We start from the raw sequence: 18,482 nt of genomic DNA on the forward strand, positions 1-18,482 counted from the left end.
AAAGAACATGTTATTACAAGATGGGCCCTGAAAAAACTGTAAGTACTGTCGCCTTTGCAGAGTGCTGTTGTGGATGTTATAGTAAAAGCTCCTAAAAGCTTGTTTAGTGAGCTTTAGACATTCATTCATGCGTTTTTTTAAATATTGAAACATCTCTAAATCACCTTAGGAATGGGACAGCATCCCCACTGTCCACTGGCCAGTTTACAACAGGTCTGTCCGTCCTTACATTCATGTTGACCATCGGGACACATCACACTCCCAGTCCTGACCACAGCAGGCTGTTTGTCCATCCAGTCCATCACATAAGTGTTGCCTCTGTTACACTTCCCAGAGGACACATCACATGTTGTTCCTTCTGGACAGCAGTGTTTCATGTCACTGCAGCAAACAGCCTGGAAATTTTGTAAAGCTGAGTTACCATGACCAGACAGATTTTTTTTATTTTATTTATAATTTTATTATTTTTGATTATATATTATCAAAAGTTTAACTTCCCTGATTGTAGAAAAACTGTTTTAATTGAACATTAAGGTGAACATTTGCCAGCTCCAGAATCATTTACCTGATATGTTTCAACTATATAACTTATGGTGAAAAATTCAGCATCTGAATCTTTGTTTGTACAAAAAAACCTAGATGGAGACTCCATAAAACTTTGGCCTATTAGTGCGTAAAATGAATAATTAAGCAAAACCTCTTTAAAAATTTGGCAATATGAAACACATTATTCCATGCAGAATGTATAATAGAGGCTCCCCTAATTTTGTCATAGATAGCTAAAAACTGGAAAACAAGGTCCTGTACCTTTGGGATGGGACAGCATCCATAATTCCCAGAGGCCAATTTACAACATGTCTGTCCAGATTTGCATTCTGACTGACCGTCAGGACAAACCACATTTTCAGATCTCAGTAATGCTGGCTCTTTCTCAAACCAGTCCAACATTTCTCCAGTTCCCCTCATACATTTCCCCTGGGAGACCTCACATTTGGTGCTTTCTGGGCAACAGTGCTTACCATCTTTACAGCACACAGCCTGAAAATGACATGAAGAAATTTGCAATTAAATTTAAGTAATTTTTTTAAAGTAACTTAATTTTAAATTCATTAATGAATCATTGTACAACATATGTGAAAGTTTAGCATGGGAAGACTTTAATTAGCAGTTGCCATTTATAACCTTTGATCGTCTCTGCAGTGACATTTTTTAATTAAGTTCACATTGAAAAAATAATTTTTTTTAAAAATGATTTTTAGAATTGTTTTCACAAAATAATTCTACAGATTAAGTCATACAAAAAATTCTATATGCCTTTAATCTTTAACCTTCATGCATCCTATCAGCCAGGTCTAAGCAATATGAATATCTAGCAAAAACTTTTGTTATTGTTTAAGGAGCCATTGAAAGGGTTTCCGATATCACCTTAGGAATGGGACAGCATCCCCACTGTCCACTGGCCAGTTTACAACAGGTTTGTCCGTCCTTACATTCATGTTGACCATCGGGGCACATTACATTACCAGAAATTAGGGATGCTTTCTGTAAGAAAATAAAGAAATCATTTACATTGTTAATAGAAATTTTCTAAAATCTGGCTTGAAATGCCAATCCTATAAACACAATTACATGCCCTGTATATCCTGGCTATTTTTCCACTTGTCACAAAATTTGCGAAAATGGGAAAAATGCATACCATTTTGGGTTTTTTCAGTCATTTATTGCAATTTAAAAACTTTCTTATAGAAAATGATACGGCATATAATTTCTCCATATTCAATAGTTTGCGATTTAACAGAGATCACAAAAAAGCAAAAAATAAATCATCGCAAAAATTACTGTATATACGGTATTACCATTCAACAGGATAGATTAAATTGCAAGCAATCATGAACAAATAATACTTCAGTTCATACCTTTTAATAATCATGTCATTGAAAATGCATGCATATAAAGCTTTCATTTCATGCATTGAATTTAATCTTTAAACATGTAGTCAATACATTTTGCAGTATGTGATCCAACATATAGTTCATGTTAAGAAATCTTTATTGTTTTATATTTTACCATCCAAAATTTATTTTAAAATCGTATTTCAATTATGCATAGATTGAAAAATTCATTTAATGTAAAAGGTTATTAAAATTTGGTTACTTAAAATAATGAAGAGATACTACTCAATTTTGAGACAGTTATGGTTAAATTGTTAATTTCTAATTACTGCATTTGCAATACAAAGTTTAAGGTTTATTAATAAATTTGCTAAAAAAATACATGTATCATCATTTGATTTTTTGTAGAGAGAGAGATTTAAGAGAGGTTTTGGCAATTAATATCAATCCAGTAAGAGTTACATAGAGAGGGAAAAGATGAAAGAGAAAAGTATATTAAGTGTTGATTATAAAATGATATCTGATGTCAAAATGGTCATATCAGCACACAAAAGGATTAAAAGACACGTCTTTTATCCTAGATCGGCAAACACCATGAAAAACCAAGCAACAAAGAAATGAACCATGTACTATTAATAATCATTTTTTACAACTTCTGCAAATTTTGTCCACATCCTGGGCAGACAAATTGTTTTCACCATTTAATCATGCATAACAGTGCACCAAGTACATGCATTAATTAATTAAATCAGCATATGGTGGGACATGTTATTATTTCATTAATATTGAAAAATTATAATTATTTTTTTTTTTATTGAATTTTAGCTGTGGAATTAATATGTTTTACGGTGCAACCGTTGGGGCGAGCACAGCATGTGATCAAACAATGAATTATAATAAATTAATAAAATAAAATTAACAACGTGAAATTTGAATGCCAAAAAATAAAACATACCTATTTTTCAGTAAATTTTCATTATTCATAGTTTATAAGATTTGTTATAATTTATTTATTTATATGTAGAACAATAGTTTAATCTCAGATACAATGTTGTTAAATAATAAAGATTTTAATATATAAATATTCATTGCACTGCATCTCCTCTTTTAAAGTGATTGTGATTATGATTGATTGATTGATTTCCCCCTTTTTTTTTGCAGTAGACATTATAGCATTGAATCATGATTTTTTGAAGTATACACTCTCATAACTGCCGCGGTGTGTGCATACAAATTGAGTAACGCGCGTTAGCGCGTTATGAAAATTTGTATGCACACACCGCGGCAGTTATGAGAGTGTATACTTCAAAAAATCATGATTTAATGCTTATATTTACATTTTTTAACTTCTTGCCTTGTCTGCAAATGTGAATTATACCTTAAAATTCCGATCTTATCCTAAGGGTAAGTTAATATTAATGGAAGAGCCACAGTAACAGCCACGAGCGTGCACTTTGATTTTCGCTTGTGACGTTGCAGTTTACAGCGTTCAACGTTTGTGACGTCATAATAAAACTCGTCAATTTGACCTTTGACTACTTGTTGCATTTAGAGGCATTTGAAGATCACAGAATTTAATGGAAAAACACAGTAGAATGTAAATATTTTTTCTTAAACTTACATATAAAACTTGACTCATCATAGAGCTCCCCCCATGCTAAATTTTTTTTTCATTTTTGTCAATTTTTACATAGAAAATCGACTTATCATGGATTTGCCCCTCCACTTTAAAAAAAATAATTAATGTTTAATTTTATTTTTAATTTACGCTGAAAAATATTTGCTTATCATGTTAAAAGAACATAGTGTTGCCCCCCCCCCCCCCCCCCCCCCCCCGCATGTAATAAATGGAAGTGAAAATAAAGAAACCATTGAACTGCTAAAGAGCTGAAGGATTAGAATTTTCATGATTTATTTATTAGAGTAATTTCCCCTTATCAGTGCTTATTGTGACGTCAAAGCTGACGTTGGTTAAGTGTCGTCTTACTCTTTAAAACTCCCATGAGAAATAAAAGTATGCGAAGTATACTGTTTTATTTACTTAAAAAGCATGATGTTCTTAAAATTACACATCTTATAAGCTTTTCAAAGGTTTTACTTTGATTCTCGGGAGAACGTGATGTTGGAACGTGAGGTTGGAAACCATTGGTACTATGAATTGTGGGTCAAAATTTACTGACTCCGAAAAAATATATCGGATCAATGTGTAAACGTTTGTGACGTCACACGATTATTTTTGATTGAAAGTGTACTGAGGTGAACTTTAGAGGTAGCATTGACTGTATGTCGCTTACATCGTTATTGTTTTTACTGTCTAAATTTGTCTTGCTGATTCTCGTGAGAGTGTGAAGTGATAAAAATTGCCATGATTACAGGGAACTACTGGGACGATTAAAACGATGCATTACTGGTCCGATTTACTGACGCCAAAAAAATCCGTTGAATGAATGTGCAACTAGTCCGAATTTTCTATTCACACACGCCTTGCCGGTAGAGCTCGCTTCGCGCCGGCGCTGCGCGCCGGCGAGCTGCGCTCGCTATAATTATCTAATGGCCACCTTCTCATTATCTTTGCTTGGAATCCACGATTGAATTAAGGCCCCTTTCTGGCATTGTGACGTGGTTACATTACACTTGTATCCCATGGGGCAACAGTGAATTTTGTCACTACAGCATACAGCCTAATTGAAAAGGCAAGAGAAAATAATAAAGATCAAATATTAACTAGATCTTTATAACATTAATTTGAGTTTAAAACAATTTTTTTTATTTAACTGGTTGGTTAGTTGAAAGAGCTAAATTTACTAATGCTATAAGTATTGAGAAGCACTTTATATCACTTACAAATTATACACCATTGATGTCAGATTACCGCAAAATTTAAAGCACTTTTTTAACAAGGAATGTTTGTAAAACACTTATGCCCCCCTGCCTTGGAAACATCTGCGAAGAAAATGAACGGAAACTGCAAATATTAATTGAAATTTTTCTAAGTCCAAGGCACATAACTCTGTCAAAAAATGCTCGATCGTATCCAAAATTAAACTTGACCAAGATAATATTATTATAAACCTGACTATACTAAATTTCATTTCAATATGTGCATCCTCTACGAGGAAAATGAATGGAAACTGTTAATAATTGAAATTTTTCTAAGTCCAAGGCACATAACTCTGTCAAAAAATGCTCGATCGTATCCCAAATTAAACTTGACCAAGATATTATTATGATAAACCTGACTATACTAAATTTCATTTCAATATGTGCATCCTCTGCAAAGAAAAATGAATGGAAACTGTAAATAATTGAAATTTTTCTAAGTCCAAGGCACATAACTCTGTCAAAAAATGCTCGATTGTACCCAAAATCGAACTTAAACTAGATATTATTATGATAAACCTGGATATCAAATTTCATTTCAATATGCGCATCCTCTGCGAAGAAAATGAATGGAAACTGTTGGTGGACCGACCATCAGACAGACAGACAGCAGCAAAGCAATATGCCCTCCCTTCTTCGAAGGGGGGCATAATAATAATTATCTGACTCCTAATTGACATACAAACATATCTTATTCCATTAAGTATGTACCAGTATATGGATATGCAGGAATGTTTATAGATTTTAAGTGTTTAATTGAAAGACCCCGGATTCATCTAGCTTTGAACAGGATGCTTAAAAAAAACAACACTTCAAGGTACTTGAAATACTGGCGTAAAAATCACAGTACTTGAAAATAGGTACCAGGTACTAGATCAAATTAAAAGTACATGTAATGTCTAAATCGTATAATTACCAGTATCTATTTCAAAATGCAAAAATGAATAAACAAATAAACAAATTCATGAAGACTAAGTAACAATTAAATCAGAATTTCCCTCCTATCAAAAAGCATTCTTTCTCATAGGAAAATCTGCATGATCTTTTTATAGTTAAAACCTTGACATTTTAAATGACCCAATTGATAAAACCTACAGATAAAACTTGGCCTTCTGGCTTAAATAACCACATTGTCATCTGATATTGATGTATTTATCATCTGCATCGACAGGTTATAGCCTAAAACTTTATCTTAAAACTTCAACCTTGCACATTTCAATAGATATGGCCGTGATTACGGACAGTCCATTAATGAAGACAGTACTATAGATTCCTTATTTTACGCGAGTACTTAATTCTGCGATTCAACGAATTACCATCAAATCGCGAGAACATAAAATCGCGAATGCCGAAATTTTATCTTAGTTTCATGTTGTTTACATGTGTCCCAAAATTAAAAGCGAGATTTTAAAATTCGCGAGACGGGCTTCTCGCGATTTTACAGGGTATTAATTCCTCGCGTTTAATTAGGAATTTACAGTACTATAATGATAACTCAGCGAGACAGACACATTCAGTACTTCAGTGTGACTGTGTCAGTGAGTTTTATCCACCAGCTGGCAGGTATTGAAGCAGCCGACCAGTTTGCAGTACATATTTTCATGAGTGTTTTCTAAATTTGTTTACATCACTGTTTAAATTTTGACAACAATTTTAGGACAACAAAAAGGAATATTGCATGGTCTAGGACCAATTCTAACCAAGTAACATTTCTTGCCAGAGCATCAAATATAAAATGTTATAATTATATGTGTTGATAAATGACATTGTAATTTAATTATCACCAAATAAAATTAGTATCATGATAGAAAGTTGGATAGGATTTTACATTTCTTGTTTGATCAATTTTAGAAAACGGCGCACTGAACAACTTGTAACTTTGAAATAAATTGACTTGCTTATGAAAAGGCACGAAACAATTAACACGATTGGATAACGGAAAAACTGTTAAAATTGAACGATAAACCTGATAAGATTAATGCACAATAGGATACGAATAACACACGATAGAGCAGCTAGTATACATGCAGGATAGGATAGGATTGTAAAAAATAGCGTTGCGGCTACGGTACCAGATAATGGTTTATGGTATAAAATATCTTTTTAAAAACATTAAAGAAGATCTGATGGATAATTTCTCAACCATACAGCCTGATCCTAATTAAGTGTCAATACTGCACAATTATATGTTCCTATCTCCTTGTGAATAATATGGGAATTTTTTTTTTTTGCCAACAATGTTTAGGTTTTATCAAGGAAATCCTTACACTGCTGAGAGGACAGCAAAGATATTCTTCAGTTTTCCCTGCACAACAGGTACTGCCATCTGGACATACAGTTTTGTTGTCTGGACATGAAACTCCAGAAACCGGACTTTCCCGTGGTCGGAAATACAGAGTATCACAGTGTACAATGGCCACCAACAGGGGGAGAAGGGTCAGCCCTCTCATCTGGAGAAAAAAAAATAAATTAATCAAAGTCAATCACCGCTCATTGTCTTTCAATACATTTAATATATAATACTGTGAGATCAATTAAAGAATTTTTAGAACCATTTTAACAGGAGCTTAGACTTTGGGTAGTTGTGTCAAACAGCAATGTGACGTAGGCCTGTCTATTTCACTGCTGGCCACTCAGTTATGGCTCACAAAGACTATATGCAATCTGTGTATTTTCAACTTGCTTTGACACAAGAAAAAGATACTTACATCTTACCAGGTCTTGTTAAAATGGTTCTAAGAATTTAGAGTACACTTCTAAGTCATCTCTCTTGTTAGAGAGTTTCTCTACCTTGAATAATTTGATCATTCAACAATGATGACATAGGATTATAAATGATTGAAAAAATCAATCTTCTAACCACATTTGTACATTTTTTTCCTGGCTCCAATACAAAGAACAATGAATCTTTTCTTCCAGGCCTATCATGATTAAATAAGGAATTGATATATTTTTGAACAACACTGTACTAAATGAGAAAACATGCATGTTTCACAAATAGTTTATAACTATGTCATCATGCCAATGTTTTTTTAAAAGTTTCAATTCTGAATTGAAACTTTGAAAAAATTGTTAAACTGTTTTCAGAACACAGGTAAATATATTTCAGCTGAAGCATATTATGTGTTCAATCATGCTGACACTACAAATTTGTTGTCTATTGTGATATATCACTTTATTCACTTGATCTTTTTTATTTTTTTTTTTTATTATTTTTTTTTTTTTTGTGGAAGTAAGTATAAAATCTTTAGCTAACTTAATTTCCATTTCCTGATTTTAATGAACCTGCTGGAAAAACCCAAACATCCTATTTTTGCTTTATATCCTGAACTGTCTGTTACAACTGTTTTATATTTAGAACTTCAATTACACACTTGACTGAATACAAGAATTTACAAATTCATGCAAACATCACATGATTAATTCATCATTTCTCACCAACTTATATGAAATATAAAATCAGACATTTACATCCACTGATATAGTATAATTATAATATGATCATCTAAATTCACCTTTGAACTGATTGTACTAGTTTTAACAAAAACATCACAACAGGTAAACTAGGCCATCTTAGAGAAAATTGTTAGTTTCCTTACTCTCTCTACCAACTGATGAAAAAGTGAATTGATCGAACCATGACATCATTATTGATCTTTTTTATAAATCTGCATGAACAAACATTTTTCTTTGAGTTCTCAAATTTATACAGTTGTTTGCAGATACTTTTTTTTAAAATTCATTTTATTTACAGTAATGTTGGCAGAATTATATTATTTTTTTTAATTCATTTTATTTTTGTATATATATATTTACCTATCAACCTAATCAAGTTTGAGTTGCGAAGGAACATAGAGAGTACACATTATATAGGTTGCCCAATACTGAGTCAAGATGACTTTAAGAACGTGTAGAATACCGGTTATATATCTGTAATATATCTCCACAGCCATGTGACATTTCATGATAACACCTTGCTATCACATGACAGAGGTCACGGTTGTCACATGAGATATATATATATCATCCCCCCTAAAATACCACAGGGTTGCTCTATGGTTTATCTAGTATCGGCTTCATCCATTGTAAAGTTATCACAAACTCACTGCCCCAGTAAACCTAACAGTTGTGCAGGTCAAAAAAGTTAAGGACAGAAGATAAAACACTGTATGATATTTTGTACAAGTTGTGTCCTGATTTTAGTATATAGTGAATTCCTCATCATGTTCATATCTTTGTTTCAAATTCATGCTGAATTGTCAACATACTAAACTGTTTCCTTAAAGTTCTTTGGTCTTTAATTGTTTATAAAAGCAATCTAATTTTTCTTTAATTATCATGAATTATATGTACCGGGGTATTCATGTTTTGGAAGCCGGATGAAAAAAAAAAATGGGTTTTCACTCAACTGTAGAAAGAATGGTGGTTTTCACTCAACTGTAGAAAGAATGCAAAATACCTGTAGGCCTTTTTTTTTAACTTTTTCTGAAATTTCAAATTTTGACATGAATGGTTTACCTTTAAATTTTCCCTCTATAATGCTTCCTGGTTTTTACCACCCTAACAGTTTTCCTTTTCTATCATTGAACACAAAATCAGTTTCACCATGTTTGCCTCAATCTTTAGTTTACTGCTTATGTAATCACTGTATTTTGAAATAAATTGTTAACATCATTTTATACAAGTGCACTTTTTTTTTATCATGTTGATGACGGCTTGTAATGCTAGTTAGTTTTTATGCAGTAATTTAGGTTGAAATGACAGTTACGATCTTTTGTTTTTCATTGCCCACAAGAAAGGAAATATATATACAGTCATCAAAATCACGTGTAATTCGATAAACATGTGACAAAAAAGAATTCCCCACTATTTATCATAAAAATGGTATGCATTATTTTTATCTAACAAGCTGTCCTACATGTTATGTAATATGCTTAATTATATACTATACTGAGTGTATAACCAATTTTCATACCGTATCTGGATCAACTTAAAACCCTAGCAGTGCTGCATGTACTGCATCAAGTAAATTATGAAACTTTTAAATTCAGGGTTGATTTTCCTCCTCGGCTTGATCTTAAATTTGCCCAATTCAATGTCCTATAGCTATCAACAACTTCATAATCTGGGTTTCCAGTACTTCACAGAGTGCTCTATATGTTCATATGTATAACAAAATTTTCACCACATTTGCCTTAAATAAAAGTGAGCAAGTTCATATTTCAATCCTCAATATGTACACAAGAATGAAATTTGATCAAGGTTCATTACTCATACCAGGAAATTAGGAAGAGTAGGGTTTTAACATTCTAGATGTTACATAAATTTTTTGTTTGTTAAAAAATTCTTTAGGGCCTGGGAATAAACTCAATGTATAGTTACCCAATTTTTATTATAATAAACTTTGTGGGACAGTTTACACTTTCCATGGAAATCATTTCTTAATATTTATAATTATATATTTATAATTTTTGCTCTTCAATGTGGAAAATCAGCCTATTAGACCTTTGTAATGACATAAAATATAGTACAGAATACAAACCTATCATGTCAAGTGGATTGATACATTTTTTATGTATATAGTCTTAATTTGGTATTTGCAACAATCTTTATATAACTATAATTTTACAGCCTATCAAATAGTGCATTACAATTACTTACATGTAGATGATATACTAATTTAGTTTTTCTTTCATTTAATTAATGCAGCACTCTTACTAAATATCTATTGAAAGATATATCCATCATTGTGGAACATACCGTATATTTCTGTATCAAATAAGGGTGTGTGTCTAATATCGTTTAATAAGTTTAGCTACCCGCCTATCATCTCTGGATTAAATTACACTGAAATAGATTAAATATATAGTGGATACAGCTCTTAACTGGTCCACATCTCATTTTTGATATTTTTAAATATTCAGTTTTGTTGATTAAATATTTCTGTTTACAGATATGTGCAATAGTCTACATGTTCAAGGTTTGTTGAATTTATATCACAGTATTTTCGTTCATTATTGCTTATAATGCAATATCACCTGAATTAACAGCGACAGTTGGTGTACTATACTGTATCCTTCATTTAAGCAATAATTTATCTTATTACACGGAACAGAAAGTCATGTAAACACGATTCACAGCCCCGTGCACCAACTACACATGGTTGTAACTGTGTACTATAGGCCTATACCCTGTTGTTTAGCATTGGTTAGATGACAGATCGCAGCAATAAAGAAAGTAAAAATGAAAGTAGAATACAAAGAACTGCAAGACTTCACAGAATTTTTAACACGCTTGTCAAATGAGAAATTAATGAAGTTAGCTATCCTTATGCAATTAAAATATTGTCGTAGCCTTTTGCTCAGTAAAACTATAGTTACTTACCGTACTGCCGATCGTGCAATATTGCAATAGGAAATGTGTCACATGAGAAAAGTGAGATCATGTGACAACGCAAGCAACCCTGAGAGGCGTTCATAACAACGAATTTCATTGGTTATTAAAATACCGGTGTCGGCTACCAAATGTTTTAATACTTTTTGCGCCCCCCCCCCCCCCCTTCCCTTTCCAAATTAGAAATGTGTTATAAATAGATCTAAGAGAAAAATCTGTAAATAAATGTTAAATTCATGAATGAAGATATACACGTGTAAGCGACAAAATAATGTTTCTGAGTTTCTGCAAGAATAAAAAAGAAATTATAAGATATTCATTATGCGCCAGGTACAGTATCGCTTGGTTATTTATTAAAATCAAATTTAAAAAAACATTTTCTCTCCAGACTCCAATTTTTCATTTATCTTTTTTTTTAAGTTTATTAAGTATCATCTTCTCACTCCCTCTGTTTCCCCTTTTCTGTTATTTTAAATATTTTTTTTTCTTCAGTTTCAAAAATATTTGTTCAAATTATATATCATCAAAATTTTCACGCGACTTTCAAAACAAAAATATTTTCCGGTCGATCCCATGTCTTTTTAAACAAAAACAGTCAATCCGGAAAGAGCAAACATTTTCTTCAAATAATTTAATCTTCTTCTTTTTTTGGCTGTAAAATTCTATATTCTTTTATCTGTGCAACCCGGTAAAATTTGTATGATTATGTTTTTCCTCCTAAATAAACATTTACAAATCAACATTTTATTATTGATATATTCTGGGTTTTTTTTTAATTTATTCCTTGTTAACTCAGTAAAATTTTCTTGGTTATCTAAGTAAAACACAAATCAAACGGGGGAAAAGTTTCTCAAATATCTACGTATACTGATTTTAATCTATCATATTCTTGCACGAGGTACATTTGATAAGACCACCCAACAAAAGATAAATAATACGCAATTTTCAAATAAATATTGCTTTTTTTTTTGTAAACCAAAGTCCTTTATATACGCATATGGAATTAATTATTTGCTCAATAAGTACCGATCATTAATGAACAATTCATGCAGTTTTATTCATGTTAGGGTATTTTTATTTTATTTTATTTTATTTTTTTTGCATTGTTTAGTTAGAATTCTCATCATTCCGTTGTACACTAACTATAGTACATATATATATACATGCGCGGATCTAGAAGGGGGGTCGGGGGGGTCCCGACCCCCCCCCCCCCCCTGGAAAATGAAAATTTATTAAATTTACATAGTAAAATTATCGCGAAAATATGCCTCGGACCCCCCCTGGCAAACACAATTATCCTTCGGACCCCCCCTGGAAAAATTTTCTGGATCCGCGCATGATATATGTGCATGTACATTGTATACATATGTATATGCCCTGTATATAAACTCCCGTGACTCTGGAGTCTACATTTGTCATTTTTGATTATATAATACACTACATAATTACATAGCATAATTTTTTATACCTTATGTCTTGCTTAGATGGACGAGTGGTTAGCGCGGTGGCCGCTCACTGCTAGGAGAGTGGGTACCAGAGGTCGTGAGTTTAAGCCCCGGCCGGGAAGGATTTAGAGCTCCAATATATATAGTTAATTTCCATGTGCTTTATATATATAGGTGCCTAGTATTAAACGCACTACAGAGTAGTTCTTTCTCATGGGAACCAAAATTGGATCGTATTATATATCAAAATAAGAGATTTAAGAGTTATAAAATTGCATATCTTAGAAGTTTGATTATTTCATGAGAGGGGGTATCCGGACCCCCAAGATCCGCGCATGATAGTCACTCAAATTTCACAATTGCCGCTTATATATACACACAATACTTTGCTGGCTGTAAAAGCCATATACTATACTTTTGATCAGAGGTATTTTATAGAGAGTTTATAGACTTTCTATAACCTTTGAAAAATCTTGAAGGAACAATTGAGTAAACGGAGAATGTGCAACATATAGGAAAGGGTAGATATAATGTGCACATTGGTGCCGATATCTTATGTATTTCTTTTTTTGGCTAATAAATTTTGGATGAAATACACGATTTTTATAAATTCCTTGAAATTCATTTAACAGAAGTCTCAGATACTTATATATATTTTTTTCTCAGTTCGTTAATGTACGTACCGCACCCACATAAATTACATGTAAACAATTCAAAGGCGGATTTTTTCCCGGTAAGGGATTAAGTGTTCTGTTATTATTGAGCCAAATTTCTAATTATTTCCTTCTATAAGAGTGAACCATATAATAATACACATAAAGTTCACATTGTTATATCTATCAAAGAAGGAAATTATTAACACTTTAAATGTCATAGTGTAATTTGAATTTAAAGATACGTATAAGCTTACTAGATTACATATCAAACAAACTTGCGCTTATCATGGATAAAGCTGTAAACTACAAGTCATTTTGAGGGTGGTCTAAACATTTCGAAGTATATTTTATATAATGCATTGATGGACTGGTATTCTCATATCTGTTTAACCATTGAACCAAAACACTGATGATGATTATTAATACAATTAAACTAATGTATTAATTATGTGTTAGTTATAAAATTAATGTACATTTTATATATACATGCATATACATTCAATCTAATTAAAGTTAGATCTTTGATCCGCTCATTTTACATGTAGATCGCTTAAACACGAGAGCTGTACCGCTGGCAGCATTAGGTTGCCATCAGTGAACTATGGTAGTCATTGGTCACCAAGTACTGCCAGTTGTAGCGATTTTTTAGGCAGAACCATGAACGATTTTTTTGTAAAATTCAAACAAATGGAAGTCTTTGGTTACACTTGGTTACTAACGGTACAACTCTAGTAAATTGAAAGTATACCAATGGTCAACAATTACAATCAAATGCAACCATATGTGGCCATTTCAAGATTTTGGTGACCGAACTTGCCGTAGGTATAACAGTCTGGTGAACTCTGAATGCACAGATGGAGCGGATCAATTAAAGATTTTACTTTAATTAGATATAGTTGGAGCGGATCATAGATCTAATTTTAATTAGAGTAATGTCTTGCTAAAGAGTGGAAAAAAAAGTTTGTCATACGAATTCGTATTCATGGGTCTTCGACTTTGGTTCGTGTACATTTAAACAATTAGCTTGTACAACTGCATGAATCAATAAAGATGTCTTACATATAAATACAAGTTTAAAATATTTACCAACTAAAGGATTAAAATGACACACATCTATTTATTTGTAATTAAAAAAATATACTAGCAGGGGAAAATTCAGTGAGTACTACACAGTGCAAATGACGTTAACGGCTAAATGACGCAGGAATAAATTTATTACACATTGACGCCATCGTTAAAATGCTTCATTCACTTTCATATAATTATAAATTATTGCCCGTCGATAATGAATAGGCAAGTAGACAATGTCTCAGGACTCAGCAGCATTGATTTGAATAGAAGATAAAGCAGAATAATCGTTCAGTAATACATCCGGGATATCCTCATCTTGCCGACTTCCCACGCCGGAGAAATTCACCGTCATCAGGGAAGCGATGCCGCTCTCGATCAGCTGAGCGTGAAAGGTCTTGAACTTTGACATGAGGGTATCGAACCGTGACTGCTCCTCTTCCAGCTGTTTATCCACCGCATCCATTTCGGACAGAAGGGCGGATCTCTCGTTGTCGAGGGCGGGCACCTGCAACTGCAGACTGCTCAGTTCTCTGTCGGTCGAGTTGATTTTCTGTCGCAGGTCTTTGACTGAGATTTCATGAAAAAAAGTTTCCAAAGATTTATAGATAATTTTATGACTTTACTATCTTTTTTTCTGTTTTATTCTCTAGCTTCCATTTTTGTAAATAAATCCGGATTTGCACCAACTTTCATTTAATTAAAATTCATTTAACGTTTTTCGAAATCTGATCACAAATTTTATTTTGAAAACGATACTTGAATTGAAAATCACAATATATGATAATTTGTATAGCTGCAAGTTCATCTTGACATAAAATAACGATACAACATTCCATTATATGGTGAAAAAAATCTAGTTAGTACTTTATACTGTTTTCTGACTTGTTTTACATTTTTTATTCAATAGATATATACATGTGTATAGTTTTAGGTTGTATGGGACACTGGTCGATATTAACGTGGATAAAAGTACATTAGATCAAAATACTCTCACCGGTTTAGAATTTTCAAATTTTACAATATTTGATCAAAAAATGTGTTTTTTAAAAATTGTTGGAAAGGTGAAAATTGTAAAAGCCTGGGCAGCGGGATTCGATCTCACGACCTACAGATTCGTGTTTAACGTTCTAGACAATCGATTGGGCTGCGTTAATTGTAAGGTAATAATTTCGGGGGGGGGGGGGGGGGGGGGAGGAGGTATAGACAACCAACTGCGCTACGTTAATTGTAAGGTAATAATTTCGGGGGGGGGGGATAGACAACCAATTGCGCTACGTTAATTGTAAGGTAATAATTTCGGGGGGGGGGGGTATTTTGATCGAAATACGTCACAATATGTAGGTGTCCCATACAACCTTAAAATTAATCCTAGTAGGAAGTTGTTAAACTCTTTCTATACTTTGTTTGCCATATTTCCGTCTAATGGCCCTGGACTCTTTCTCCAGCTTCCTGACTTCCCTGTCGTATTTCTGTTTCATGGTCAGTGTCTCCACTTTAAAGTTTCTGTCCTCGGTCTGGGATGACGTATCGATGAACGGAGGCAGGTCCGGCTCCACTGAACCAGAAGCGCTGCTTGTTGGATTCGAACCATCGTCCTCGTGGCTTGCGACGGGGTGAAAAACTGCAGAGACCGTCGAGTTGACCAACAGATATAAATTAAAAGAGAAAGAAAGAAAAGCCCCCTGGGTTTTAAGTTGAATTATAATTATTTTTTAAAAAAGAGATAAGATGGAAAGATGCTTTAAACTATATTTATAAAGATTGCAAAAAATTTAAGTTTTCTCCTAAACTAAATACACATAGACAAAAATTACTTATCGTCACAGTAACAAAAAGAGGGGAGGGGGGGGGGGTAGGTTCAAAAGAAGAAATAGGAGGAAGGGATTGGTTAAGCTATAAAACATTTTATATAATTTAAAGTTTTCTCCTTAACTGCAGAGATAGAAGTTACAAGACCAAAATTCCACTTCATCACAGGGAAAAAAGATGAGTGAAGAGATGAATCAAATTTTATAACATTAATTTTTATTTTATATTTTTCACTGAAAGCTTCCTCCCGGTACTTTTTTCTGTTTTTTTTTATTCAAAGAGACAAAAAAAGGGGGAAAACCAACTCAATTATTGATAAGTACCTTGCAATAGGTTCAGACAAGAGAACAGAGCCGCAGCAGACACAGTGTGTTCGAATAAAACTTCCTGTTGGGTAGAAAAAGTAATCAGGAAATGAATCTACATATATTATGATAAACAATTACGACAAGTGTATAGAAAAATTGCAAGGCATGCAGTTTGTTTGATTTATATTGGCTTTGAATTAAGAGTCAGTTGAAAAGGAAATTTTGCATTATTGTCCTTGCATAGTGTTTCCAGAGAGAGAGAGAGAGAGAGAGAGAGAGAGAGAGAGAGAGAGAGAGAGAGAGAGAGAGAGAGAGAGAGAGAGAGAGAGAGAGAGAGAGAGAGAGTGGGGGTGTTGAGGTTATTTTTTTCTTTTTGGATATTTTCACAATTTATTTCATAATGCATATTTTAATTGTTAAAATTAAAATATGCCAGAAAGACAGACTTTGCTCCATTCACTATAGATATGATAAGATTGCTGTAAAAAATAACTTGTGTGGCGATGTAAGCTCTTAATCAGCTTCATTATCGCATAGCCCCCTAACTCCGTCACTACCCCAACTCCGTCACTTTCGGGAAACTCCTCGCCGTTTAAAATCAAGTGCGGTTATGACGTCATTTTTGAATCTCAAAAAACTTCAATCAAATGTCAACAATTTACAATGGTTAAATTTAAGAATGTGTTCAAACATAACAAAATTACACCTTGTTCATTTTATGCAACAATAATTGCGTGAAATCAGCTAACACTTTTTCACGGGTGCACTAAAATAACAATATTTCTGACATGCGGGCCCATTCGATGATTTACGGTGTTCAGTCATTTTAAGAGAGGTCAAGATGAAATATTTCACATGTAATTTATTTTTTATTAAGGTTATCAATACATTTTTTTCAGTCCGCAATAGCATTCATGCACTACACTTGATGATAACGTCAAATCGCTCATGCCGTAATTTTTGCCCTATACAGGGTTACAGATATATACGGTATGTCGGTATTTAGAATATGCAACATTTATTAAAAATGTAATAAATAAATAATGTAATCATCATTATATTCATTATTGATGATATTTTTGAAATATGTAAGGACAGAAATCAAACGGCTTCCATACATTTTGAAAAGGTAATTGTGATTGTTGTTACAAGGACCCATTTGTTAATTCTGGCGATCATTTCACTTTGATGAAATTAAACACAATTTAAATTGTATACACCGATTTTACTTAAAATAACTTGGCCTAGATACAAGTTGAGTTTAAACTAAATTGTTAATGTGTCTTCATTCTCTGGCGTTTCATAGATCATGTGGGTGACGGAGTTAGGTTCATAAACTATGATAGCACGTGTGATAAACGTCGTATTCAGAGGGCTTAATTGAATAATAATGAAAATATTTTTGTTAATAATTTTATAAATTATAACGTTTCAGATTACATTTAGTGATTGCAAATGATAAAAACCGCAAAAAATAAATTGCAAAGAAACGCGGAATGTTTTCTACTTATGGTGACGGAGTTTGGGTACTCGGGGATAATTATATCATTGAATATGCTTTTCAACATGTTTACAAAGTTCAGATTAATTGGTAGTGAATATATAATACATTCATTGCTTACAAGAAGAACACTGTTAGCCTCCACCGGGGGTCCGAATCCCACGCTCAATACTGTTCCAACACAGAGAACCAGGGGCAAGTACAGACCCACTTCTTCAGCAGTTATCAATGATTCTGAAGCGCTGAAAGACACCCACGTCACAATATACATCTGTAAAGTGCATGTTTTTTTCTAGAAATTTTCTTAAAAATTGTTAATCAAATATGCATGTACCTAAACGCCTTTGTACAAACCTGTCACGGTCGTTAAAAAATTTGAACTGAGACATTGTTCCAAAGCTATCTGCTCCCTCGCGTTGACAAGAGAAAATGACGTCATAGAAAAGTGACGTGCATATTGGTGTACATTTACGTTGCACATTGAACGGCAACCAAATGTAGACTAGCTACATTGTAGTCTCGTTCCG

The 18,482-nt window shown here is 33.0% G+C and overlaps 2 protein-coding genes across 5 annotated transcripts in view; both read right to left on the bottom strand.

Annotated features, from left to right (window-relative positions):
* Window positions 1-11,257, bottom strand: part of LOC105348149 (fibrillin-1) — a 28,322-nt gene extending 17,065 nt beyond the window's left edge. For 3 of the 4 annotated variants that reach the window (XM_066074126.1, XM_066074125.1, XM_066074123.1), the window contains exons 1-6: window positions 11,157-11,257; window positions 7,040-7,222; window positions 4,451-4,573; window positions 1,426-1,542; window positions 808-1,038; window positions 165-395 (exon numbers count right to left, since the gene is read on the bottom strand). In XM_066074126.1, the coding sequence (XP_065930198.1) occupies window positions 165-395; window positions 808-1,038; window positions 1,426-1,542; window positions 4,451-4,573; window positions 7,040-7,222 (885 nt within the window). In that variant the 5' untranslated portion in view covers window positions 11,157-11,257. The remainder of the gene's footprint in view (window positions 1-164; window positions 396-807; window positions 1,039-1,425; window positions 1,543-4,450; window positions 4,574-7,039; window positions 7,223-11,156) is intronic. The other variant, XM_066074124.1, reaches the window with a different exon arrangement.
* A 3,112-nt stretch (window positions 11,258-14,369) lies between these two features.
* LOC117686566 (uncharacterized) lies at window positions 14,370-18,441 on the bottom strand. Its single transcript, XM_034461714.2, has 5 exons — window positions 18,310-18,441; window positions 18,077-18,197; window positions 16,470-16,533; window positions 15,737-15,958; window positions 14,370-14,904 (listed from the first exon to the last, which is right to left on the bottom strand). The coding sequence occupies exons 1-5, from the start codon at window positions 18,342-18,344 to the stop codon at window positions 14,576-14,578; spliced, it is 771 nt and encodes a 256-aa protein (XP_034317605.2). The 5' UTR covers window positions 18,345-18,441; the 3' UTR covers window positions 14,370-14,575.
* Between the last annotated feature and the right edge of the window lie 41 nt (window positions 18,442-18,482).

This window comes from Magallana gigas, chromosome 10 (genome assembly GCF_963853765.1).
Source record: "Magallana gigas chromosome 10, xbMagGiga1.1, whole genome shotgun sequence".
Taxonomy (NCBI): domain Eukaryota; kingdom Metazoa; phylum Mollusca; class Bivalvia; order Ostreida; family Ostreidae; genus Magallana; species Magallana gigas.